Source organism: Chaetura pelagica, unplaced genomic scaffold (assembly GCF_000747805.2).
Source record: "Chaetura pelagica isolate M959 unplaced genomic scaffold, ChaPel_1.0 scaffold47, whole genome shotgun sequence".
In the NCBI taxonomy this organism is placed as follows: Eukaryota; Metazoa; Chordata; class Aves; order Apodiformes; family Apodidae; genus Chaetura; species Chaetura pelagica.
The window spans coordinates 2,560,387-2,585,001 of record NW_009954140.1 but is presented as its reverse complement, the minus strand read 5'-3'; the positions used below and the strand labels follow the sequence as shown (position 1 = coordinate 2,585,001).

Here is a 24,615-nt window from a genome sequence, read left to right as displayed (position 1 = left end):
TTAGGGTCAAACATATAAATGGGGGAAGCACAGCACATTTCATTAAAATACTCAATCTGTGACGTCAATTGAACTGATCAAGCCCTTCTGTGTTGCAGTTAGGGAACCATTAACTTTATCCAGTGGAGACTGTTTATATGGAAAATATGAGGCCAGGAAGTTTCTCCTGATTGTGATATTAACCTATCAAAGTAGCTCGTTCTCTCCCCATCTTTTTTTTTAATGTCTATGCCTTGTGTTGCCACCCTGTTATCATCACACCAACCTCTTCCCTGGCCCCCAAGGGCTGCCACTTGCCCTCTCTTTGCCAGCTGAGCTGCTGTTGCTGCCTTCTGCTTCTCATGGACTTGGATGCCATGGGAGCCTGTGAAGCTGCTCACAGTTCTCCATTTTGCAGGGAGCTGTGTGAGGCAGCTTCCTACCACACGTGTATGGACTGGCCACAGTCCAAAGTACACTTGGAAGAATTAAGATTAGGTTTAGTAGTGTAATAAAAAATAGCTTCCATGGGATCAAAACTTCTGCTTTAGCAGTTACTTAAAAATCAAGACAGTGTGTCTGTAAGAACATAAAATATCAGGGATGGATGTATGACACCCCAGTGTGCCCACAGACCACTTAGCATTGTTAGTCTTCTGCATAAAACATTAAAGGCTTTATATTTTTCTCCACTAATTCTGATTGCTTCAAAGCTTGTTCAGTTCCTGCCAGGCAAGTAGGGATCTTGGTTTCTGTGCTCCAGGAAAAAAAAAAAAAAAAAAAAAAAAGCTACCATTGAATGACTTGATTACAGTGTTTGGTTCTTGGTAATTTGACCAGCAGGAAAAGATGCCTGCAGGCTCTCTCCCAGAACCAGTGGCCTGAGCATGCTCAGGACAACAGGGCTGGGAAATGCTGGAACAGATATCTGCCTCCTGACCACTTTGAGCAGGGCAGAAAGGGTTATATGGCCAGCTAATTGTTGACTGGATGCACATACTCACAGCTACAGGTTGTGCACTTTGGTCCTGAGGAGTAAAATCAGAATAGTTTTTTTTTTGTGTTTTCCAAAATATCTGTGAGACTCTGCAGCTGTCTGGGGTGGGGCAACCTTTTAGGACAGTGCAAGATGGGCTTGTCTCTGTTTTCCCACAGAGAAGTGCTCTGACCCATATTCCAAGAAAAACAAAATCATGAGAGAAAGAAATACCTTTACTTTTGCTCCCCAGGGTATTTGGTGAGAAGAGATGAGAATAAGGGAGGAGAACTGGGGCTGGGACTGGGAGCAGGTAGACTTCTCCCTCCTGCCCCCTCCCTTGGTTATTCAGGTGACTTAACAGCTCCCAGTACCTTGCAGCCAGGCTTGGATTTTATCCTCACAAGCTGTTACAATTAGACATGAAGTTTGTGGCTGCGGTGAGAACTGAGCTTCTATGTTCTAGATCCATCCGTCTGAGCATTGATCCCCTTTTAGCCAGTCCCTTATGTCCTCAGATTTCTTGATGTCTATCTATCAGGAAGAATGTTTGATCCCTTGTCTTAAGTCCTAGGTATATATTTCTGTTCCTGAAGCCTTTTTCTGAAATTCTCTTATTTTAAAGAGACAGTCAAATCTCACTCCTATGCACCCCTTGGCAATGCTAGTTAAGAGCAGATCAGCCTTGGATTTTTTGAAGAAAGGGCTCCAAAGCAACATCTTACCCCTTGGAGAAGGGGGCTCCCTTCAGGTGGGCTTTTTTATTTTTTTCTTCTTTATAAACTTGAAAGAGCTTCTGTTTAACTTCTGAGCAAGCCCTTTGCTTTCTCTGACCTGATCTCAGGCATACAATGCAGCTGGGAAAACAAGAGAGCTGTAAAGGCAGCAGCTCAGCAAAGACATGGCTGAAACCATGAGAAAAATGGGTTTCTTGCCATGCAACTGGGTGGTCCACATACAGCCTGAGTGTTTTGCTGAGTCTTGTGAAATTTAACACACCTCTGAGTGCAAACATCATCTCTGCAGGATCAGGCATCTCATTTACCTCCTGTTACATCCCAAGACTTTTCCTAAAGCTGTGGTGCTGCTGCTTTAAAACTCTGCCCTTTGAGAAGCTGAAGGACAGGTACTGGGGGATGGCTGCTGGTTGCCACCTGAGGCATGAGGATTTGTTTTGTGTTAGGAGGTCTCAGCCTTGGATCTGAAAAACACCCTTTGGTGTGAACCCAGCCCAAAAGGATGTGTTTGTTGAGGCAGCCTCCAATGGCAGCAACTGCAAATGTTGCTGCAGAAGACCTGGGGATGTAACACATCAAGTGTCACTGAGCACAGTCTACTGGTGGCCTCCACACTTTTTCCACATTCATGTGACCGTTAAATCCTCACATCTACACACGCATTCATACAACTGAGCCATTCCCTTTGTCACTGAAGAACAGCCCATGGGTACTGTGGGGCTTCTTCTACATTGCTTTGGGGTTCAAGGCCATGCTGTCGGGGTGGGATGGGATGTCACATCAGTATTCTGGACCTCTTTGTGTCTTGAAACAGTGTCAAGGGTGGAAGGGCAACTCCTCTCCCCTTATTGCAGCTGTGAAGCTTGAGCATCCATTTGATGAGGCAAAGCACAAACTTTATTTTCAAAAACATGTATCTGAAGCTCTGGAGGTCATGATCAAGGATGGGTCAGCCAGTGTGCTCTTTAAAAAAGCATTGCAGTATCCAAAATGAAATAATTTTTCTCCTTTGAATCACGGCAATCATCTGAAGTGCTTCCAGGCCAGAGCCAACTGTTTGAAATTGGATATTTAATTTGTTTTGTGTAGTTTAGCACTGAGTCTCCATGTTGTCTAAGCAGAAAAAAAAAAAGACAAACCCAAACTTTCAAAGTCCAAAGGATTTGCCAAGCATGGGAATATTATTCTGCACTCTAATTAGCTGCTCTGTCTGAATAAGAATGAAAACAACACTTGGATGCACTCAGTTTATTGAGGTACTACCCAAAGCAGGACAATACTGATGGTGGAGTTCAGACTTTTCACTATCAGGAGGTTCAGCCATCACTGCCCAGATGTCCTCACGTAACTGAGGTGTGATCAGGGCTGTGCCACCAGAGGGGAGGCTGGTGTGAACCAATCACACGGCACATGGTTTTCCTTTGGTTTGGTTCTGTCTCTGCACTGATGGGTCCCACGTGGGCTGCAGCTGCTGGAATGCACCATTGACTCACTGTCCAAAATGGCACGTAGCTAACAATTTGAGTAGAGCATCTCTCTTCCAAGGGATTATTGATTATCTGAGGATATTTGCGACCAAGAGCCACTACGAAAACCAGGTTTGTTGTATTAAATTGAAAACAGATACCTTTCTACAGTGTGGCACTCAGCCCAAGACCATAAATCGCTGTATCATCCTCCACTTTGACAGGATGACCTGCCTCTGACACAATGGTGGATTTGATGCTTGGAGGACTTAAAGCTCAAGCTCTCAAAAATTCCTCTTTGGCCACCTTTGCTACATGAAGATTCAGTGTGTTGCTAATCAAAAGAAGTTGCTGAGCAATTTACAGAATACTGAAACCATTCTCAGAATCTGGTCTATTTGTGTCAGTTTTGCTTCTGATTTTTCTCTGCTGAATGACCCAATACACAGGTAAATGCTACCAGGTAGTTAATTACTTTCTTGAAAGAACGAAGAGAAGCTTTTGTCCACATGTGCATGAAGTTGTCCATCTGCTTGAAGATCTGGCAAACCAGGAGGACCTCAGCAATCACTTAGAGACATGCAACCAGAACTATGGCTGTTGAATTGATTTTTCAGTAAATTAATGTAAATCTCTAAGCAGTGCCTGATTTCAAAACAGGACTGTATTTTGGCAGGAGTTCACACAAATGGGTCTGTAGAACATGACAGGGGGTTTGGCCAATTGGGCTCAGTTCCATAGCTTTGGGGAAAGCTCAGGGCAAACAAGTCCTCATTTTATGTTGTGCTTGTGAATATTTTCCTGGTCACCTTCCCGACCCCTTGACTTCCACTTCAATTCAGTGCTTTTCAGTCAGTCAAAGGATACATTTGACATGAGTTCTGCTGAGTTGTCACTCAGACAGGCTTGAACACTGACAGGAACAGAGTGAAATCATAAAGTTATGAATTAACAGTAACAAAATGTCTGATGAATGACATCCAAACTTGACTGAAGCTAAGCCTACAGTGATACACAGAGCCAGAAGACAGACAGGAACTGCAGAGGAAGCCAAAAAGGAGCAATGCAGCAATGATAAGATAGTGGCTGAGAGAGAACAATGCAAAAAGTATTTGGGCTAAATTTGCAAGAGAAAAAGATGTCTCGTGCCAAGAAAGAAACTTAAGGAACATGGCAGGACTTACTGCAGTATAACTGATGGGTCTGGACAAGGAAAGCTCAGTTGTCAGGAGCAAGGCTGGAGAGAGGAGATCAGAGGCCCAGACTTTCCAATATCATGGGGATGTTTTTCCCTCCTCATCAGAGATTAAAACCTCCCAGAAAAAGCCCCTTCCTGCAGGCTGGAGTCCTGCTTTTGTCAGAGGGAACACAAAATTAAAAGGTGGGTGTGGAAGAAGCAGAAAGAGGAAGAAAAAAAACCCTCATGGTAGACAGAGTGGACATGGGTGAGGCAGGGGAACAGGATTCAGTTCAGACTGACACATCAGTTATTTATTATTGTTTGTATCCTGATATCTTACATCTCAAGAAGAAGACAAAGAGCTTTGTCCTCAAGGGCCACTTATCTGTGCCTGAGGGCGGCTGGCAGCAGCATGGTTCCTGGGTGGAGAGGACACCACGTCCCACCATGTCCCTGCCGTGGAGGTGGTGCCAGGTGGACATTGCTGTTGAGTGTGAGGTGAAGTGACAGGACCTTGGGATGCTGTGTTGGTGACAGGCTCCTGTCACATTTAACTTTTGCCTGTGGACAAATGAACTAACTAAAAGAAAGGTGGGTTGCAGTGAGGGAGGGAAAAGAGGTGACAATGCTGATTAGCTCTGAACGAACTGGGAATGGCACAGTTCAAGAAGTCCATCTCTAGCAAAACGTGTAGGCTTGGGCGCAGCTGTAGGCATCAAATGAGTCCTGCAGCCTTGCTTGAGGACTAGGTATAAGCCTTTTCTGGTTTTCTGAATGAAATTGATGCTGTAAAACTTTTGCAAGCTTGAAATCAGGGACAGCAAAGCCAGTCTTGGTCTATTTTTTGTATTTCCTCCCAGAGGCTTGTTGACAAAATTGTACTCTGTGTACTTTTACAAAAGAAATCTAGGACATAATTATTTGAATAGAGAGCTATATGTGATAAAAATCTGTTTCTACCACAACATCTCCAGCCAAATGATTGACGTATACAATTCTGTCCTTTCATTGATGTAACTTTTCAATTTCCTGTTGTTGTCTAAACTTCATTTATTTTTCCATTTATTTGGATTTTACAAAGAGCACGGAGGAGCTTGGCACTTGGGTCTCTTTTTTTTCATCAGTTCAACCTTCTTAGTCCTCGATCACTTCATTGTTTCTGCAAACAATGAAAAAGAGAGATGGAAAGAACAGCTGTGAACAGCTGGTTTGTTCACCAGGTGTCTGAATGGTATTCAAGTATCCTTTTTTAAGGGAGGCCTGTATTCCCTGAAAAACCCCAAAAACCATATGCTCAGAGTTCGCTTTATTTGCTGCCTTCACACATGATGTGACACAGATTTGCAGACATCCAAGTGAGGAGCCTGAAAAATCAAAACAAACAAGAAAGCTACTTCAGAAAACCTCAAGAGTTTTTCTCTCCAGTTGGACGCCAGCTGAATTGAGCAGAGAGCACTGCAAGACCTTCTTAGGCATATATTGCCATGTTATTTCTAGAGAATCTTTCCTCTTCTCATCATCCATCATCCTCCCCTCATCAGATCCATCAAAGCAGTGGTCAGGAGTCAGAACTGGAAAATACTGGTTTTGCAGATCCACTTCAGCAGGGGCTGATCATGACCACAATGACTCTTGCATTTTATTTTGCCTGCAAACCTGTACATTTGGCCAAAGAGCCTCTACCTGGTCCTTTGGTTCCTTGAAAAATAACTACATGTTGTCATTGCTTCCAAGGTACTAGAGTCTTGAAAGCAAATCAAGAAAACCAGATTGAATTCAGAAGCAAAACTGATTTATTGCCTGCAGATTTGTAACTTGATCACACCGGCATTCAAACATGCCCCAGGAATAGTGATGTATTCCTTACATCCCACGCCACGGAGGTTTATTCAAGGCAAATGGAAAGAGAGGCAAACACACATATGTCACTCTGAGGAAAGACATACAGATTTTGTGCCAAACAGAACCAGGAAACTGCTCTGCAGCTCTGTCTGCAAAGGCAAAAAATGGTGTGCAGCACTGCCAAAAGCTGGAGCCTTCAGTTCCTCACCAACCCTCTCAGCCTCAGTACCAGAGTTTCTCCTCTATGTCTTTAGCACCTGACTTTTCTGGAATGACACTGAAGGGTGCAAGTGTCCTTTTCCAGGCTGCAGTTGTGCTGATGAAGAAGTCACTGTCCCCAGCACATCCCCAGAACAGTGGAAAAGATGGAGAGTTAATATGGTGCATTTTGAGTTTGATAGTAAACTCAGATGGGGTGAGCAAAAATTCACCAAATTTGATGTGACCATGTCTATATCTCTCTGATTTTGTATCTGCATTATCTTGATTAGCTCTTGCAGAAGTTATGTTATGGGACAGAAGACAAACCAAGTGAGCAGCCCAGATCCAGCAGAATCAAAATGCAATTTCAGTCTGCTTTACCCATGCATGACCTATTCCAGGAGACTTGCATTCAATAGCAAACAACTTAATTGTCTTCTTCCTGTTTTTAAGTCATTCACCATTAATAATGATAAGACATTTACATTTGCATATGCTTCTCAGGCAGGCAGGGACAAATGGACTGACTAAGTATTTCACAGCACATCAAACTGGATTTGCCACAGTTTGAGGTAGTTGAGCTCTCATTGGAAATTTACCTAGAGTTGAAAAATACGTATGTTCTCTTTCTTCAGGTGTTAATCTTCTATAGGCTCTCACTCTCACAGAGCATCACTGACTAACATGCACTTATGCTCTGTTGTTACCAGCCCAGTGATGTTGTTAAAGTTACAGATTTATCTCACATGAAGAGCTGGACCACTTAAAAAAATCAAGTAATGTGTTTTACCTTTCCCATCGAATCTGTCTTCCTGGTTAACAAAAAAAAGTCAATTAAATTTTAAGCTATTTTCTATGAACATTCAAAATCATTTGAATTACATCCTACTGGAGACTGTGAAAAGATTGCTGTCTGACTGTGAACCCACGGGCTGGGGTCTAACCCCACAGTCCCTTTGCCGTGAGTCACTCTGGACTTGTGACCACTCTCCTAGGAAGAATAATTTTTTGCCCTCAAAATTCCTATTCAAAGCAAAAATGTCACAGCACAAAATTAGATCCTTTTGAGGTTTGCTTTTTGCAGCATCGAATAGAGCCAGTTTCATGCCAGCAGAGCCCTCTAGCGGGGAGCTCGGGTAGGAGCAAAGTCCAGCATTCCAATCCTGTTCGACACCTCTCAGCTGGGCCATGGTTTTACGGGATACATCTCACCTGAGGCCCTGAGACAAAGAAAAAGCAATCAGAAAAACAGCTGATCAGAATCTGCCATCTCATGGCAACTGCCTTTCTTTTACTGATGGCCAGATCCTCTCCAGCTGTGACTTTTTTCAGCTGATTTGCAGATAAAGGAAATTGGATTTAAGCCAGAGTTTTCATGTGGGGTGGCTGTGGTCTCTGAGCTTTTGGGGAACAAGCTGAAGATATGTAGGTAATATTCATGAGAAATGTTTAATATGGTAAAACTTCAGTCTTTATTTAGAGCTTCTCATTTATTTAGCAAGACTCAGGACATGCTTAACCTCAAGTGCCAGCTGTCTCTTTCACCTCTGTAGAGACTATTCATAGTCTCAAAGTCAGACATTTCATGGACTAATGTCCTTGTGGGTTTAGGGTCCTAGGAGGGAACTGCAATACAAATAACTTAAGTAGATTAATTCTGTATCATAAATGACCATTTTATAATTATAATTTTCATCTTTCTTATTGAATTTCTGCTCCTTTCTGAAAAACAATATTTTTAAGAGCTGTTTTCTAATGCTGGAGGGATCAAATAGAAAACAAATTAACCCCTGAGGCAGGAAATATTTTAGCTACTGTGCTCAAATGCCTCCTGAGAAAGAGCATCGTGTAAACCCGGAATGGTTACGGTGGAAACTCTTCTCAGATGTTTACAAAGGAGCGACACGGTTCACCAAAAGGGCTTAAAGAAGTAGAGGTCTCTATCTTGATAAGCAGTGTTCTGTCCTGCAGGGAAGGAATCTGCTGGAAGCCGGGGGGTGCCGGGCAATGCCCGTGGCTTTCAATGCCACCTGCAGGGCGCAGCGGCAGCCGGAGCCCTTCCCTGCTCCTGGCAGCCTGGATGCTTCATAAGGAGAGCAATAGCACCTACGTGTGGCCAGTCTGAACTAGGCGTCTGTAACACGGGTATAATTTTATAAATTCTGAGCTGAGAAAGGCCTCTAGGAAAACAGGGGCATAAAGTCATGATATTAACTTGCATAACTTGTGCTTAGCTTTGGTTGCTGTGAATTTACGTGCATGGTGCTGCCACATCATTCTCCTGTGTGCTTCTGGGCTCCTGTCTATCCCTTCCTTGCCTCTTGTTGGCTTTAGTGGCACTGGTCAGTTCCAGCCACCTTTCCCTCAAGTTCTAAAATATATTAAGCTGCTTCTTGTGCTACAGACATACGTAGATAATAGGGGAGACCTGGAGTAGCAGGGACTTTAAGGGTGGGGGTCCGAGCCCTCTTCTACCCCAGCAGAGCTTGTGTTTGAGGAATGGAACACTTCTAAAGCCTTAGGCTAAACACATGTTCATGTGTCCCCCCTTTACAAACACCAAACACTGTCCAAGCAGGTGTTTGTAGGTTCCAGAGGTGTCCCCGGGGAGGAGCTGTGTTCTGCCATTGACAGGCTGTGCATAATAAATCTTCTCTCACTGGATTTGCTCTGGGCACTTGGTGTTTGGACTGTAGGTGTTGGAGAGACTATGGTTTGGTTCCTGATCACACCAGGTTTCTCCCTATTGCCTTTAAATCTGTCTGGTTTCCCTTTCAAGTTACGACTTCTTGTGTGAGGAAGGTGATGGTCTTGGGCTGCTGCCTGCAGCCTGTAAGGGTCCACCTCTCTGTCCTGAGCTGCAGAGGCAAGGCAGGACATGCTGTCACCTGGGAGGTAGGTCAGCTCTTCCTGACACCCTGCCTCAGTCCATTTGTCATTCTGTTTGAAATACGCTGGGATTCTTGTGATCTGTATTCCCCAATTTCAATAGGATTGAAAAGATTTCTTTCCTAGGGGCTATTTCTAGCAGTGACAGCACAGCTAAGCCTGGCAGTGCTGGGTGGTCGGGCTGGCCGCGCTGGGCTCTGCCGGTGTTCCGCCTGCTCTGGCTCCATCTGGGAGGTGCCAGGGCTGGAAACTGCTTTTTGCTTCCATGTGGCCAAGTCCAACGGAGTGTCACCCCTTTTGGATTTTGGCCAAGTCCAATGGAGTGTCATCCCTTTTGGATTTTCTGTGCATCTATCTCAATGCATTCTGCAACATGTCACACTTCTGAGCTGTGGTATCTGACACCCAAAATGTTGGTGTAGTCGGAGCTAACCTGCTATTGCATAAATGAGACAGCACAGGAGGGGTCTATGTTAGAACTCCTGAGATGAAGCTGTGGTTTCCTGCAGGCCAGTGTCTTTCTTCAGCTGTTGCCTGCAATTCCTTTGCTACTTGAGCTGTAGTTGCTCCTGAGACGGAGCACTTGTAGCTCTCTCCCACTAGAACCTCTTCTTGACACTTTTTTAAAAAATGTTTTTTCTCTGATCGTAGAGAAGTTCTTTGGTGTTTTCAGTAACCTCTGAGCTTTTGTACTGTGACATTCACTGTACAATGGCTTCAAGCAAAAATTATAAAAATGTTATTTTCTATTATGTACATTTCATTTTTTCATCTCTCATCCCACTTGAACTGGGTGCTTGCAAAAGAAGAGGTGCTTTCTGTCCAGAAGTGTCTGAATAGAGGTGGACAAAATAAGAGGAAAAAAACGAAGGAAGAACTGAGTGGTAGCACTACAGGTGGCATCAGTGGCTGCTGGTGGTGTTGGCTCATCAGCCAAAAGCTCTGGCTCTCAGAGTGTGCCTTCTGTCAAACACTATATAATGGAACAGTAGAATAAATAAATAGTGGTCTCAAACAATCCACTTTCAGAAGGTCTAAGAAAGAATTTGTAGGACCCACCATCTGTGCACTATGGCACTATGGCAGAGCTGGTCTGGCCTTTGAAGCCATTATAGTTGGATGACTTTTGGACACCTGAGGAAGGTGGTTCCCAAGGACAGAGTCTCACCTGTAAGGCAATGCTTCCCCCTGGCCAGCAGCCAGGCTCCTGCCACTGCCTGGGGAAGCACATGTGGAACCAACTTAGCTTTTTTCCCAATCCCCCAAAGCTGCTGAGACTCTGACTTGCTCGAGGGAAATGTGTACCTGCTTCCTGCCGAGCTGGGGGAGCTGTCAGGATGCCTCCCACGCAGATCCAAACAGGGATTTTTCCTTAAGAAAAGGGTGCAGGCATAAACAGCATGAGAAAGGTGAGATGGTGAAGGCTGGCGAGTGACAGTCAGCTATGGAGCTCTGGTGGCAGGATGGGCAGGAGGGAGCAGTGTTGAGCAGGGTAGGACTACAGGACACTGGCCCCGGGAGCACTGCCAGCTCGCTGGAGCCAGGCTCTGCTATAAAAAGCCTCAGGGTACATGCAGATGAGGGGCCCGAGGTGGGCTCCTGGGATGGGATACTGGCAGGTGATATTAGACCCTGGCAATCCTTGGGCACAGGAATATCAATTCTCAACATCTACAGTCTGCCCTGGATGTGGGCTGGAGTGAGGGAATAAGAGTATCAGAGCCAAACCCTCTTGTAGACTTCAAGGTTCAGCCTGGACACAGGCTGCTGTGGGCAGCTCCAGCTCAAGGATGGGGCTCCTGGGAATACAACAGAAGCATAAATGTGAGATCTTGCTGCAAACTAGGCTCTCAGCTCAGCTTCAGGAGGTATTTTGAAAATATATTTTCACTCTGAGGCAGTGTCTTGAGAAGCTGCTGAGATGTAGAAATGTGTTCTCTCTCTCCAGGACAGCATCTCTGTAGCAACACAGAAGGTGGTGCAGCAAGATAGTCCCTGATTTTACCTTTTGACAAGTGTCCCTAAAAGCTGGCATGATTCTTATCTAAATCCAACACTTAATGTTATGTATGTGCAATATTAGCTCTCATTTGAAATCTGAAACCAAGCTATTAGTGTGGAGGACTTCAAAGAAGGCCATTCAGATTTGGCACACTTGCTGGTACTATAAAAAAGCAAGGGAGAAAAATCTCAGACTTTCTTTTGCAAGCACAGTGATGAGTTTCCAGGATCCAGGCTGGCATTTGAAGACTAGTTTAAATGGCTTAAACTATTGTAAAATTCTCAATCTCTCTCAACATGTGAATTATATCATATTTACTACTTTGGTACTAATTTTTTGTAGCACAACATATTTGAAATTTAAGACCATAAACCCTATTGCCTTTCAAAGGTTCTTGTGCTTATAAATATTTTGGGAGGGATTTTCAAATGACTTTCAGTTTCCCAGTGAGCACAGAAACTAAGTCCACGCTCGTATAATCGTTGCTTTGGAGGGGAAGTGCATGATCAAAAGCCTTAGTCTGTACCTCTTGAGACAGATTTATTCTCAGCTAAGGGCTGGGGGGGCAGGCAGTGAGGATACAGGTGGTGTTGGCCTTAAAACAAGTGGTATGTGTTGAGGTCTGTGGCAGCAGGATGGCCCCATGACATATTTCTTACTCACAGCTTAGACATGCCAGATCAGATTCCCGCTGACATGTAAAGCCCTTTTCCACAGCTCTGGCAGTGCTAAGAGCTGGGACAGTCTAATCTCTTCCTAAAGCCTTCCTGTACTGCAATGCTGACTAAAACCTTGGAGTTTTGCGTGGAAGCAGCAAGTGTACTGATATAGGGTCGGTTGTGCTCATCGGTATCAACTCCTGCCCCTCCCATCTGCCTTTTTGGTATTTTATATGCTGGTACATTGTTTTATTTTGGTGGTTTTTTTGAGGTAGGATGGTCTGTCTAGAATGGTCTTCTATGGAAACATGTTCTGGGTGGGCAGCTGCATATGTCTCCCTACTTGTGTGTTGGTTTCAGACCTGTAAATCTGGGAAGATGCAAAGGGGTTTTTGCAGGTTTTGTGGCTGGGCAGCCTGGCACTGTTGCCAGGCAGGGGACAGCCACATGACAAACTTTGCCTTTTTAGCAAGCAGAGGGTTCATATAGGAAAGAGAAACTGGTGGTGCCCAAGTTACAGAAATGCTTCAGTTGTGCTGCACCTTCTCATACACAGGGGACCAAAAGGGGATTGAGCAGTCTGTGAGAAGCAGGATCCTGCAGTGCGGTTGGTGCAAGGGCTGTCTGGGCACCAACTCACAGTGGTGTGATGTGTGCCAGGAACCCTGACAGGGATGTGGGTACTAAAATCCTTTGATTTGTGTTAAAAGCCCTTTTCTAGCACTAGGGCAGGGCCAAAAGGTCTTAATCAGAATCAGGATAATTACATTTCAAGAGAAGTTACCTTGGAAATTACTTAATTTATCTCTGTATTCATTTACTAATTAGACAGCTCAATTTTTTGAGCCCACCAGCCCAAACCTACTTGTAGATGGGAGGTTCTACAAGATGCTGTTAGAGAAGACCCAGTTTGGTACTAGCTGGTCAAGGAAAGAGAGAGTCCCTGAGCAAGGGGGATGTTTTCCTGTCAATATAGCATTCAAATTTAGCTTCTGCCACCGTAGGCAATGTGACATTAAAAGAAGGAGCTTAAGTTATTAAACTGAGCTGCTTTAATCATCCTGTTCAGGGAAATCCATTGCTACAGGAGACCTGGGGATTAATGTATTTTTACCACAAAGCCAATACATCTATTCTGACCAGTTTGCAGGCACTCACTGGTGCACATGAAACTTCATTCTCTGGGTTTGCACTCAATAGTATGGGACCAAATGGATTTTTATTTGGAGATTGACCCTGTTACCTTGAATCTCATCATTCTGGTGTCTAGTTATGTTATTTTGCTTCTGGTCTTCCTGATCTCCTGCGTGCTCTATGACTGCAGGGGGAAGGATCCCAGCAAGGAATATGCTCCTGAGATCCCTGCAGGCACCCAGCCCCCCATCCGGCTGGTGGTGATGCAGCAGGGCTCCCCAGGCACCCGCTGGGCAAAGGGGCTCGTCTCCAACTACGAAAACCCCTCCGACCTGCCAGGGAAAAGGACTACTGTTGTGTAAGGGGACCCTGCCTGGGAGCTCTGGTTTCTGCTGATTAGCTTGCCTCCTCTGCTATGTTTACTCTCCGTTTGCAAAAGGATAACGTGTTCACAAGGTAAGTTGAGAAGCTGATTTATTTGATATGGTGCCACGGCCGAGGGGTCGTTTTATGTTCAGCTGTGTTCTGCACTGCTACAGGCTTGCAGTCCTGCCTGCCATCCATAAAGAGTCTAATTCCTATTTACGCTGCTGCTGCCTTACAGTCCACTGGCAGTTGGAAGCAGTGACGCTGTTATCCACTCAGGCTCTGAAGAAGGGCCTTGGTGTAATCTCAAGTCATGCTTGGTGCTGTTATTTTTGCAGGAACACAGTGTTTTTTCAAAGCATCCCACCCTGACAGGCTGGGCTGAGCTGTGCTGCTCTGCAGCCTCGGCACATCTTCCTCAGCCAGCAGAGCGCGAATGACCTTGGTAGGTTGTCTCTCTCCAGTGAGAAAAGAAATGCTAAGGGCTTAAAAAAGATAGAGGTAGTGCCTTTCTGATAGAAGCCAGCTGCTGCTCCCATCAGAATTTAATACTTTCCATGTTGTCTGTAAGCTTCCCAGGGGGAAGTGCCAAGCCTGTCTTGGCACTTATTTTCCATAGGTAGATCACAAGCTCTGCTCTTCAGGGGCAAAGTACCCCCTGACCTGCACAAATCCCCTGACAGGATACAACGTGTTTCAGCCTGCAGAGCATCCTGACACTGGCAAAGAAATCTCCATATGTGGAGTATCTTTGTATTTTAAAAAAAACAGCTAGAGTGAATGGTTAGTGTTTTTTCCTTTAGGTTTCTAAATTCTTGAGGGTGAACCCACGTTTTGTTTTCAAGCTGTCCTTTGCACCCCTGTGAGTTACAGATACACCTGGTTTGGGAAGGAAGCCAGAACTGGAAAGAATGGTCCTGAGAGCTGGGGGCTTGGGTAAAACCCTTGATGTGATGAACCCGGAAATAAATCAAATGTTGGTGGCATGATCCTCTGCCACATACCATACCAAAACAATGATGCTGAATGTCTTGTTTTGGTTATTTAGCACTGAAAAAGTGCAGTTGGTTAACTGCAAGTTGTAGCTGCTTTGGCAAAACCTGGCAGTGACTAAGCTGCTGGTGTGTTATGGTCACTGTCACCCATTCAGGTCAGTGATATCTTTCCTTGGGCTCTCCTTATGTGCCTTATCTTCAGCTTGTAAGCTCTTTAAAGCTTTTTGTGTGTTCATATATCATCTAACATGCTACGAGCTGTCTTGGTGATAAGGGATCCTTGGTGTTAGGGATCAGAAATAATAGTCTTTGCTAAGAAGACCTTGGGGGTGAGGGGTGTGCACTAAAAAGAGCTCAAAAATATCAGAGTATGGCATAGCTGTTTTCTTAGTTGATGGTGGATTTCATATAGATTGCAAGCCATCAGAAAAGCTCTGTGGTTCTTTGAGGAAGATCATGCAAATAATGTAATGATACCATGACAGGTCTGCTGTATCTTTGCCACTGTGTTTGTTTTTGTAAGTAATACATGCAGAGATAGAGACTTTCAAGGCTGTGTTAATAACTACTTCTAGATAGCTGGAATTCTCCAGATACAAAGATTTTTCTATCAGAAAATATTTTGTGTGCACCAGCCACAAACTCTTGGCTCCTTGAAACTCAATGGCAAAATGTGTTGATTTTGGCAATGCCCAGGTAGGCTGCAGGCAGGGGAGCAGTTTCTAGGAGCACACTACGGACTTGTAAAGAAATTTATCAGTTGTGTAGAGTTGATGGACTCTGCCCTGAAACGTGGAGGTAAAAGCAGCAAATTGCACATTCCTCCTGATAGTATTTCTAATGGTGGTTATTTCTATTCTGTAAAATCCCCTTCCAGAAAATGAAAGACTAAAGGACATCAGGACTTTGCCTTCCCAGTGGGAATAAAATGGCTTTCTTAGTTTTGTCTATATTAGAACAGTATTGGTGTATTAAAGCAGTGAGAGAGCTCTCTGGTCCCTGGAGTGCTTGCAGTCCTCTGCCACATCCTTTGCATGCCACTGCAAGAAAATGGGTGAGGATGTTCTCCTAGCAGGGCAGCTATTTTCCCTAAATGGTGTGGTGTGAGGTGTGTATCCCTGGCTGGAGTTCACAGGGTATACTAAGCATCCTGAAAACAGGCTTTGCTGATGGCCATTCCAAAGTGAGCCATGCAGAGGGTGAAACAGCCCCTTGAGAGACCAGCATCTTGTGAGCTCTGGCCCTCAGCTGGCAGGGCCTGGGCTGTCCTGCTGCAGACAGCAGCACTCCAGAGCTCTCTGCACACACTCTCTGGCCCTTCCATCACTGTTGATGAATGATCATGGATCATTGATTAATCATGGATTTCTGCCTGGCTTAATCTTGACTCTACCTACTTAAGATGTGTGTTTGTGGAGTAAGTGCCATTTGCAAATGAATAAGATGTTGGTAAAACTTAACATTTTTTTCAGAAGCTTTGAGGAGAGCATTGGATGGATAGGTAAGGATTTAGGAAATATGCTCTGCTTGCAATTCTGCCCTTGGCCTATGGGGCATCCTTGGGCACCTCCTGTTTCCATTGTGCTTCTCTCCATGTGTGTCTGCTCCCCATTAATTCTCTCTGCTCTTCTACCTTCTGTACTCGTATTTCTCTTAGATGCTCCTGCAGTTCATAATGGAGTTACTACACAGGTGGCACCCAGGGGCTGCACTTGAATTTCACTCTATGAACTAACCCAGTCGTTTCAAAGCGAGCAAAATAAAATATACTCCAACCAAAAATGGCCAGAGTAGGGAAGTTGATGAATGAGCACTGGTAAATCTGGGGCAACCACGGACACAGAGCCTTAGAGATTTGCTTTGAGTGATGTATGGTCATCATGGCAGCGTGACAATCTGTAACTCTGTGGTTAGAACGGGACTGAGTGGTGGGAGGATTTATTGCTGTTGTGCAGGAAACAGGAATTCAGTCTGCACTGGCTGGCTTTCAATTGGCTTTAGTGCCCTTTCGGAGTTACATGTTACTGCTTCTGTAAAGCCTTTAATAAAAGGGTTTAACAGAAACAGGAAAAAATCCCACTGTATTTCTAGATGTCTCCAACGTGAATTTAAGTCCAACATATCATTATATTCAATGAAAATATCTTTCTTGTGAGCCTGTTCCACTGCAGATACACTGTCTTAAGCCTTCAGATTTTTAAGTCCGTAAAGAGCCACTACATATGAGTTGAGGATTAGTCTAGACAGTCTAACCTATATTCACAAGGGATAATTCTTCCCCCTTGTAAATTTTTTTTAATTTGAGAAGGAATAGATCTTCTCTCATTTTTTTTATTATCACATTATTCTTATGGTGCAAGTGTTCATCCTCTGGTAGTGCTAAGCATAGAAGCACAGTAACAGGTCCAAATCAAACCCCTTGGCTGTAAGAAGAACTTAAGAGTAGTTTTTACTGCCTAGAACCATGTCACCTTGTGTTATCAGCCATTCAGGTTGTGTTATGTTGATGCTTTGGTGGGAATGCCAAGAGATAAGAATTTATATATTGTGTGGTTGAGAATAATGTGCTTCCAGCCATGAGCCAATACTGGATGACAACACAGCAGCCAGAGCTGTAGCAGGGGTACACAAGTGGAAGGAGAGCATTGGATGGATAGGTAAGGATTTAGGAAATATGCTCTGCTTGCAATTCTGCCCTTGGCCTATGGGGCATCCTTGGGCACCTCCTGTTTCCATTGTGCTTCTCTCCATGTGTGTCTGCTCCCCATTAATTCTCTCTGCTCTTCTACCTTCTGTACTCGTATTTCTCTTAGATGCTCCTGCAGTTCATAATGGAGTTACTACACAGGTGGCACCCAGGGGCTGCACTTGAATTTCACTCTATGAACTAACCCAGTCGTTTCAAAGCGAGCAAAATAAAATATACTCCAACCAAAAATGGCCAGAGTAGGGAAGTTGATGAATGAGCACTGGTAAATCTGGGGCAACCACGGACACAGAGCCTTAGAGATTTGCTTTGAGTGATGTATGGTCATCATGGCAGCGTGACAATCTGTAACTCTGTGGTTAGAACGGGACTGAGTGGTGGGAGGATTTATTGCTGTTGTGCAGGAAACAGGAATTCAGTCTGCACTGGCTGGCTTTCAATTGGCTTTAGTGCCCTTTCGGAGTTACATGTTACTGCTTCTGTAAAGCCTTTAATAAAAGGGTTTAACAGAAACAGGAAAAAATCCCACTGTATTTCTAGATGTCTCCAACGTGAATTTAAGTCCAACATATCATTATATTCAATGAAAATATCTTTCTTGTGAGCCTGTTCCACTGCAGATACACTGTCTTAAGCCTTCAGATTTTTAAGTCCGTAAAGAGCCACTACATAAGAGTTGAGGATTAGTCTAGACAGTCTAACCTATATTCACAAGGGATAATTCTTCCCCCTTGTAAATTTTTTTAATTTGAGAAGGAATAGATCTTCTCTCATTTTTTTTTATTATCACATTATTCTTATGGTGCAAGTGTTCATCCTCTGGTAGTGCTAAGCATAGAAGCACAGTAACAGGTCCAAATCAAACCCCTTGGCTGTAAGAAGAACTTAAGAGTAGTTTTTACTGCCTAGAACCATGTCACCTTGTGTTATCAGCCATTCAGGTTGTGTTATGTTGATGCTTTGGTGGGAATGCCAAGAGATAAGAATTTATATATTGTGTGGTTGAGAATAATGTGCTTCCAGCCATGAGCCAATACTGGATGACAACACAGCAGCCAGAGCTGTAGCAGGGGTACACAAGTGGAAGGTGTGAAGGATGAGGATGAGGTCTGCTGGTGGTTGCTGCTGCCCAGGAGGAAAGTGGGTGGATTCCTGGGACAACTGGAAGGACTGAGAGGTGGAGATTTGGTCCTTCTTGCTTGGGTGACAAAGAAAGCTAAGTTAATAGTTTATAAATAAAATGCTCTGACATTCACAGCAGAAAGCTACCTAACTTAACAAAAGAAAATCATAGCAGAAATATAAAAAATGGGGAAATAAGAATGGATGCCATGTCTGGTGTCTGTTCTACCTCCTGGTTTTGTCTCCTTACTTTCTCCCTCTCCCATGTGCTGGTTACCTTGGAGATGTTGCTCCTTAGTTTCCCTCTCTAATAATGACAACATTTGACATTAACTTTTCAAAGAGGCATTTTCAACCTAACATGACAATCTGGATGCAGTTTTTGGAGGCAAATACTTGTCATGAGGCACCTGAATCCAGCATCTGATCACTCAGGCCAGGCTGCAGATCAGTTCCTTTCCAGATCTGCAGCAGATGCTCTGTGTGGGCAATGAGACTGTGCCCTAGTTTCTCCATCTGTTAATGGCAGTAGTAATGGTTATGCAATGGGGGTGTTGGGTTGATTTAATTAATATTTATGAAGGAACATGAGCTCCTTTCACGGGCAGTGCTAAAGACATTTTGTTAATTATGAATGCTTAGATGTTTGTGTCTCTTCCTGAGTGCATAGGAGACTTGGACATGTTGTTTAAGGTCCCGCATTTCACACTCCTTCAATATTTAAGTTTATTGGGCCCACAGGATAGCTCTTTATTACCCTAAGAATACACTGAACTTAACTGCTATTGACTTTAGCATAAGCAGAGAATACAGGCTTAGCATCCACCTCTATTTGTAGTGCCACAATCATTAATATTTCAATTATTTTCATTAGGTAGATTTTTTCACATTCTTGTCTTAGTCTAATCACTTTTAAATTAAAATAGATACACAAATTCCAGCCAATTCTGGACTAAACTCCTCAAGAAAGAGGTAGGGAGGCAGGAGTTAGGCATTTCTTTCCATGTATGCCTTCTACAAGCAACAGAGCCCCTGAAGTTTTGAGGGATTAAAGTGAATCACTTCAAGTTTATTGCTGGAAACTGGAAATTCATAAATCAAATGTAATAAGCATAAGAAATGTGGATAGAAAAAAGATGCATGAGTAGCAGCACTTGATTTAATGTCTCCACCTGTCATGTTCATTGGGTATAGCAATTGTACCTCCTACCCCCTCAAAACCAGAAGAAAGACAGTACTTGTTGGAAGCACATTAATATGCTTATTAGAGGTGATTTATTTCCTATTCTCTGCATGTTCTTTCCCTCTCAGGAGCACATTAAGCACAGACTTGACATAAGCCACATACTTATTTCCTCAAAAAGAGGAAGCCTACTTGTTTTCCTTCCAAAAGAAGAGGAGACAGCAGCAGCTGAGGCTTGCTGCAGGACATGCACTTCACCTGTCCTGAGCCTGAAGGACATGTCCCTTAGAGAGGAAGGATCTGTCTGAATTTCAGAAAGATCCACACTGCAGGGGTGTGGGTTGCTATGGCTTGTGGCAACATTTCTATCAAATCATTTCTCATCAGTCACCAACAGCTCTGCAATTCCCAGCCCTCCAGGCAACACTTGGGGAACCTAGGGACACTGGAGAGACAAGAAAAGCTTTTTTACTGAAATGGAAATAGTATCTTACTGCTTTTCAGGGCATTAGTTTTAGACCAGGTTTACTCTGAATCTAAGGAGATTTAATAATGGATGAGTAGGTTTATTACTAAAAAACCCTCCAATGCAGACATGACTACACCAAGAAAAAGTAATTTGACAATAAGCCTTATTTTGCCTGCTGAAACTATGTGTACTATCTTGGCAAATAACCTCCATAATTAATTGAAGCTCTGTTTACAGTTGATGGAGAGAGACAGCTTGCAGGGACATGCCATGAAGTCTTTTCTAGGGCAGACAAGGCTCTATAAATCTGCATTTTTATTTATACACCTCTGCAGAATTGAAAATCGGGGCAGTGCTGGTGAAGCCAAGTGTTTGGTCCCTGGGGTATTGAATTGAAGGCAAATCTTTGGCATCAGGATGCTCTGTGTTTGTTTTGGGAAGAAGAGCTGGCAGGGATCCCAACACTAACTCTGAACATCTGAGGAAAAGGCTGGCTGGAAAGAATGATGTTGTGACGCAGACAGGGAAAGCATTCATAAAAACAAATACCTACTGAAATACTGTAAGTTTGATAAACAAGGGAACCTATTTGAAGTGTGAGTCAAGGTATTCACCCCCAGAAAAAAAGGGCACTAGATCCACATAGCCAGCACAGAGACTCCTACCTTAACTTGTTCTGGTATGGAAAAAATAATTGTGAAGTGTTAACACCATGTCAATGGGACATATATTTCCAAAATATGCTGGTGTTTAAGGGTTCCTTGGGAGGATGGATGTTTTTTACCAATCCATTTGGACAAGTGGGAGCTTAAACTGGAGGAGAAGATAAGGCTCATAGTTCTCAAGACTTTGTTTTTTCACAGACTTCTTGTTTGGTTATTTGGCATGGGAGGACACATGCTGCTCTCCTGTTATCACCTCTATAGAGTCAAAGGGACAAAGGATCCTTTTTGTTTCTCTCCAACTGACTTTGTCTTCCCAGCTTTGCCATGTGGCAGATCCTGGGGTTTCCCTCCTCTTGTGATGTTATGTTCCCAGTACTGTACCAGTCAAGCTGCCTCTCGGGGTGATGGTTAAACTGCCATTAGGAGGATGTAAGATACAATCACAGGCTGGCTAATGGGAAACAGTTTTGCAGATAGACTTGCTGCTCTTCTCCTTTTCCAAACAAAATTATTTGCCTACTACATCTGCTTAGGTGATTGTGTGGTCTTCTTTCACTGTTTGCTGTGTCAGCAGGCAGCAGTGTTTGCAGCAAGAGGGCACAGAAAGGTTCCAGCCCCGGAAGGTGAGCAGTACCAGTTCAAGCTTCGCCCAAAGGTTACCGAGCCTGTCCCATGGGCAGAGCTTCAAAGCACAGTCACATCAGGGCCACGTTTCCTGTTTTGTGAGCAGCTGCTTGGGATGAGGTTGTGACTGCCTGTCTGTGCCCTCCCTGCCAGGAAGTGCCCCGGGTAACCTGGGGTGGCAGGCGGTGAAGAAGCCAGCTCATTTTCAAGAGTAGAAGTCAAGGAATGCTTACTGGAGAAAAAGGATGAAAGAAAATTACTTAAGGCTGGGCTGTGCCCTCTTCACACAAGGATGAAGCATCTCTCTGTTCTACACTTAGCAAAGTCTCGCTCTCACCTGGACTGGACCAGGTCCAGCTTTTTGCTAGTACTTGCTTTCCAGGCAGGTGTTTGGCAGCACTTGCTTGTCTGTGATGCAGAGGGCACCCTTTGATCTGCAGGTACTCCCTACCCTGTGCAGAGGGGGTGGAGTGGAAGCTGGGTCTCAGCAGCCACCTGCAGGTGTTCAGAGGCCAGGACATGCGTCTGTCCTCGCTGGGGCTGCAGCCATGTCTGTCCAAGAGGGGTCAGCCCAGAGGGTGCTGCCCATGGCACAGCTCTGGGTGGGAGCAGAGCGTGAGGGTGCTGCAAGCATGGGCAGCTTCCTGCCACCCCACCCTGCTCAGTGCAGGGCCTGAAAGCATCCTCTCGGGTAAGAAGCATTTTGCTGCTCTGGTTTGATTCAGTGCTGCCTTGTCAGATTAGCTCTGCTCCTACAAGGCAACAGCTTTTCTGCCTTAGCAGATCAGCCTCTGTCAGCCAGATCACATCCATCTCAAACCTGCAGAATAGCCTGCCAGAAGACAGCCAGGCCTCAGATAAGCTCTGAGTTCAAAGGGCCACTTTGGGCTTAAAACTCAGTGTGCCTGACTGTGGCTTTAACCTAGGGTGGGGACAGTGAGTGCCCCAGAGGACAGGAGCATGGCAAGGCTGCCACACTTCAGAGGGAGAAATAGGTTTGTAGGTACAGCCCTGGCTGCTAGCACAGCACAGGCTCTGCAAGGGGCATGTGGCAAAGTCAGGAAACACTTCAATGTTTTATCATGGATTTAAAAAATTGAAACTATCATAACACTTATCTCCTAATAAAAGAGAATATAGAAAGAACAGCAACTAGATCAGCTTTTTGGTTGTTATACCCATATTAGTGTATGAAGCATGCATTCACCTACACATGCAGAGACATGTCTTGGTGCGTGTAATTACAGGCTGTTGTATAAAAATTGCAGGTGCTTTTTACTTAACCCTGTGTTACAGTATCTTGAATTCCTTAAGTCACTCCAGCTTGATTCTCATCCTTCAACTCACCTCAGATCTCCCTTTCTTTCCTCTTGGAAGCTCATGGGACAGAGCAGATGATTTGACAGTAAACTGCATAAAGCAATCACTGTCTTGAGCATCATGACAAAAACCATGTTCTGGGATACAGGTACAGCTCCCACCATGTGCATTTTGTGTCTCCCCACAAATCATTGGTGTTTCCATGCTCCTGTTTTTGGATTTGCAAGGGCTGGATTCTGCTGCCTGGGACCCGGGTGTGAACCTGGCCTGGCTCTGAAGCTGATGGGCTGTGCTGCGCTCTCCATTTCCCTGCTGTGGACAGGAGGTTAATCAGGGTAATTCAATGGGATTTCAGGGGAAATACCCAGGGGTGACATAAGTGCAAGGCAGGAGAGAAGGTCCAGATTTGCATGGGTACAACCACGATTAACATTTGGCTGCCATGCTCCAGAGCCTGTGTCAAGGAGTGATTTGGCTGCCGGATGTGCTGCCCAAGCGCTTCTGCCACCCAGCTCTGGTTTCAGGTCGAGCAGCTGTTGCTTTTCATACTGCTTTTGTTGCTCTTTGTACAACAACATGACCACTAATTGCTTCAGCTAATTAACTGTTAAAAGATAGCATCTTGGTCCTCAGACCAACTCATGGATTTGAGGAAAGCTTTCCTGAGCAGGAAAGGCAGTTACAGTCATGAACACTCAGAACCCATGTCATTAGAGTGTGCACCTGGGAGACACATCACTTTGTTTTCCTTTTGAGGGCCTCCAGCAATGTGCTTTTTTTCAGTCATCAGTCAGGATGTTCATAGTGCACAGACAGCATTTTTCAGCAGGGAAGGGATGAAGGAAATAAAGTATTTGTTTCAATTTTAACTAAAATAATTTGTCTAATCAGACAAATTTGACTGACAAATCAGACAATCTTCCTCTGATGTCTATCCATTAAATACAAACTGCAAAGTAGCAAGCAAGAGCTCTGGACTTCCAACTCAGATCCCTTCCTATGAGATTGAGCATCCTGTTCAGCAGAGATTTCACTGGGCTCCCAGGGCTTTCTTGCATTATTAGGGTTTGACAATAACAATAACAAAAATAGTTTCTCTGTTTCTTTTAAATACTTTAGTATCTATCTAAGCACCACATTCTCTGAGTAGCCTGGGATCCTGTGGGTGTAACCCCTACAAAACCTCTGGGGCAGAGGGGATGTGTAATGCTGCTGATAGAGCAGCTCTGGTTGCTCCTCGCCCAGCCAGGGCCAGCTGCTCGTAACAGGACCCTTGTTTTTGTCAATCAGAGATCTCATTTCTGGCAGACCTATAAAATGACCTGTGCATCACAGAAGGCAGACTTGTACACAAGCTATAAATCACCAGCTCTTTTATTTCACTACCTTTTGCATATAAGGTAATAGCAGTTCTATTTCTTTTGACAGTGCAGTAATTTATCATTTGACAGTAGCTTAATGAAAACCCCACTGTTCTTCTCACTGGAATTGGAGAATCAACATTACAAAGAAGTCCTTCCTTGACCTTTCCCTCTTGGCCACTCCTGGAAATTAGTGTGTCTTCATTTTAATGAGCTCAGAGGATTGGGGAGTTGCAGGGGAAAAAAAAAATTAGCTTCAAAAATACCTGTCCTCCTCTTGTGAATATGTTAGGACATGTTTTTAGATATAGAGCTCTCTTACCTGAACAGGCTTGTGCTCTCCTCATTCTGTGACTTCTCCAGCTGAGCTTTTTCTTGGCTCCAGCCTGTGGTTTATGATGCAAGGCCATGTTTACGTTGCATGAGGTATGTTGCAACATATAGACAGACCTTCAGCTTGTATAAATCACCCCAGTCTTTACTCCCCTCTCTAGCACTTCTGCAGCCAAATCTAGATGGCAAACCATGGGTGACCTGTCTCTCCATCTATGTATATACAAACATATGGACACATGCACATGTCTGCGATATATCTGCGTCTTTGCAAGGCTTCCATGGGCTGTGTCTAAACTGATGATGGAATGATACAAGCAAAATGGAAGAAAATGCACTAAATGGAAATGACAGTAAGAACAGCATGAGGTTAGGAGGTGCTGATTTCAGAGCTTTCCTCTTTCC

The 24,615-nt window shown here is 44.3% G+C and overlaps 1 protein-coding gene across 1 annotated transcript in view; it reads left to right on the top strand.

Moving 5' to 3' along the window:
• The first annotated feature begins 13,142 nt into the window (after positions 1 to 13,142).
• Positions 13,143 to 24,615, top strand: part of MMD (monocyte to macrophage differentiation-associated) — a 42,034-nt gene continuing 30,561 nt past the window's right edge. The window contains exon 1 of the mRNA XM_010002765.1: positions 13,143 to 13,423. Coding sequence (XP_010001067.1) covers positions 13,143 to 13,423 — 281 coding nt within the window. The remainder of the gene's footprint in view (positions 13,424 to 24,615) is intronic.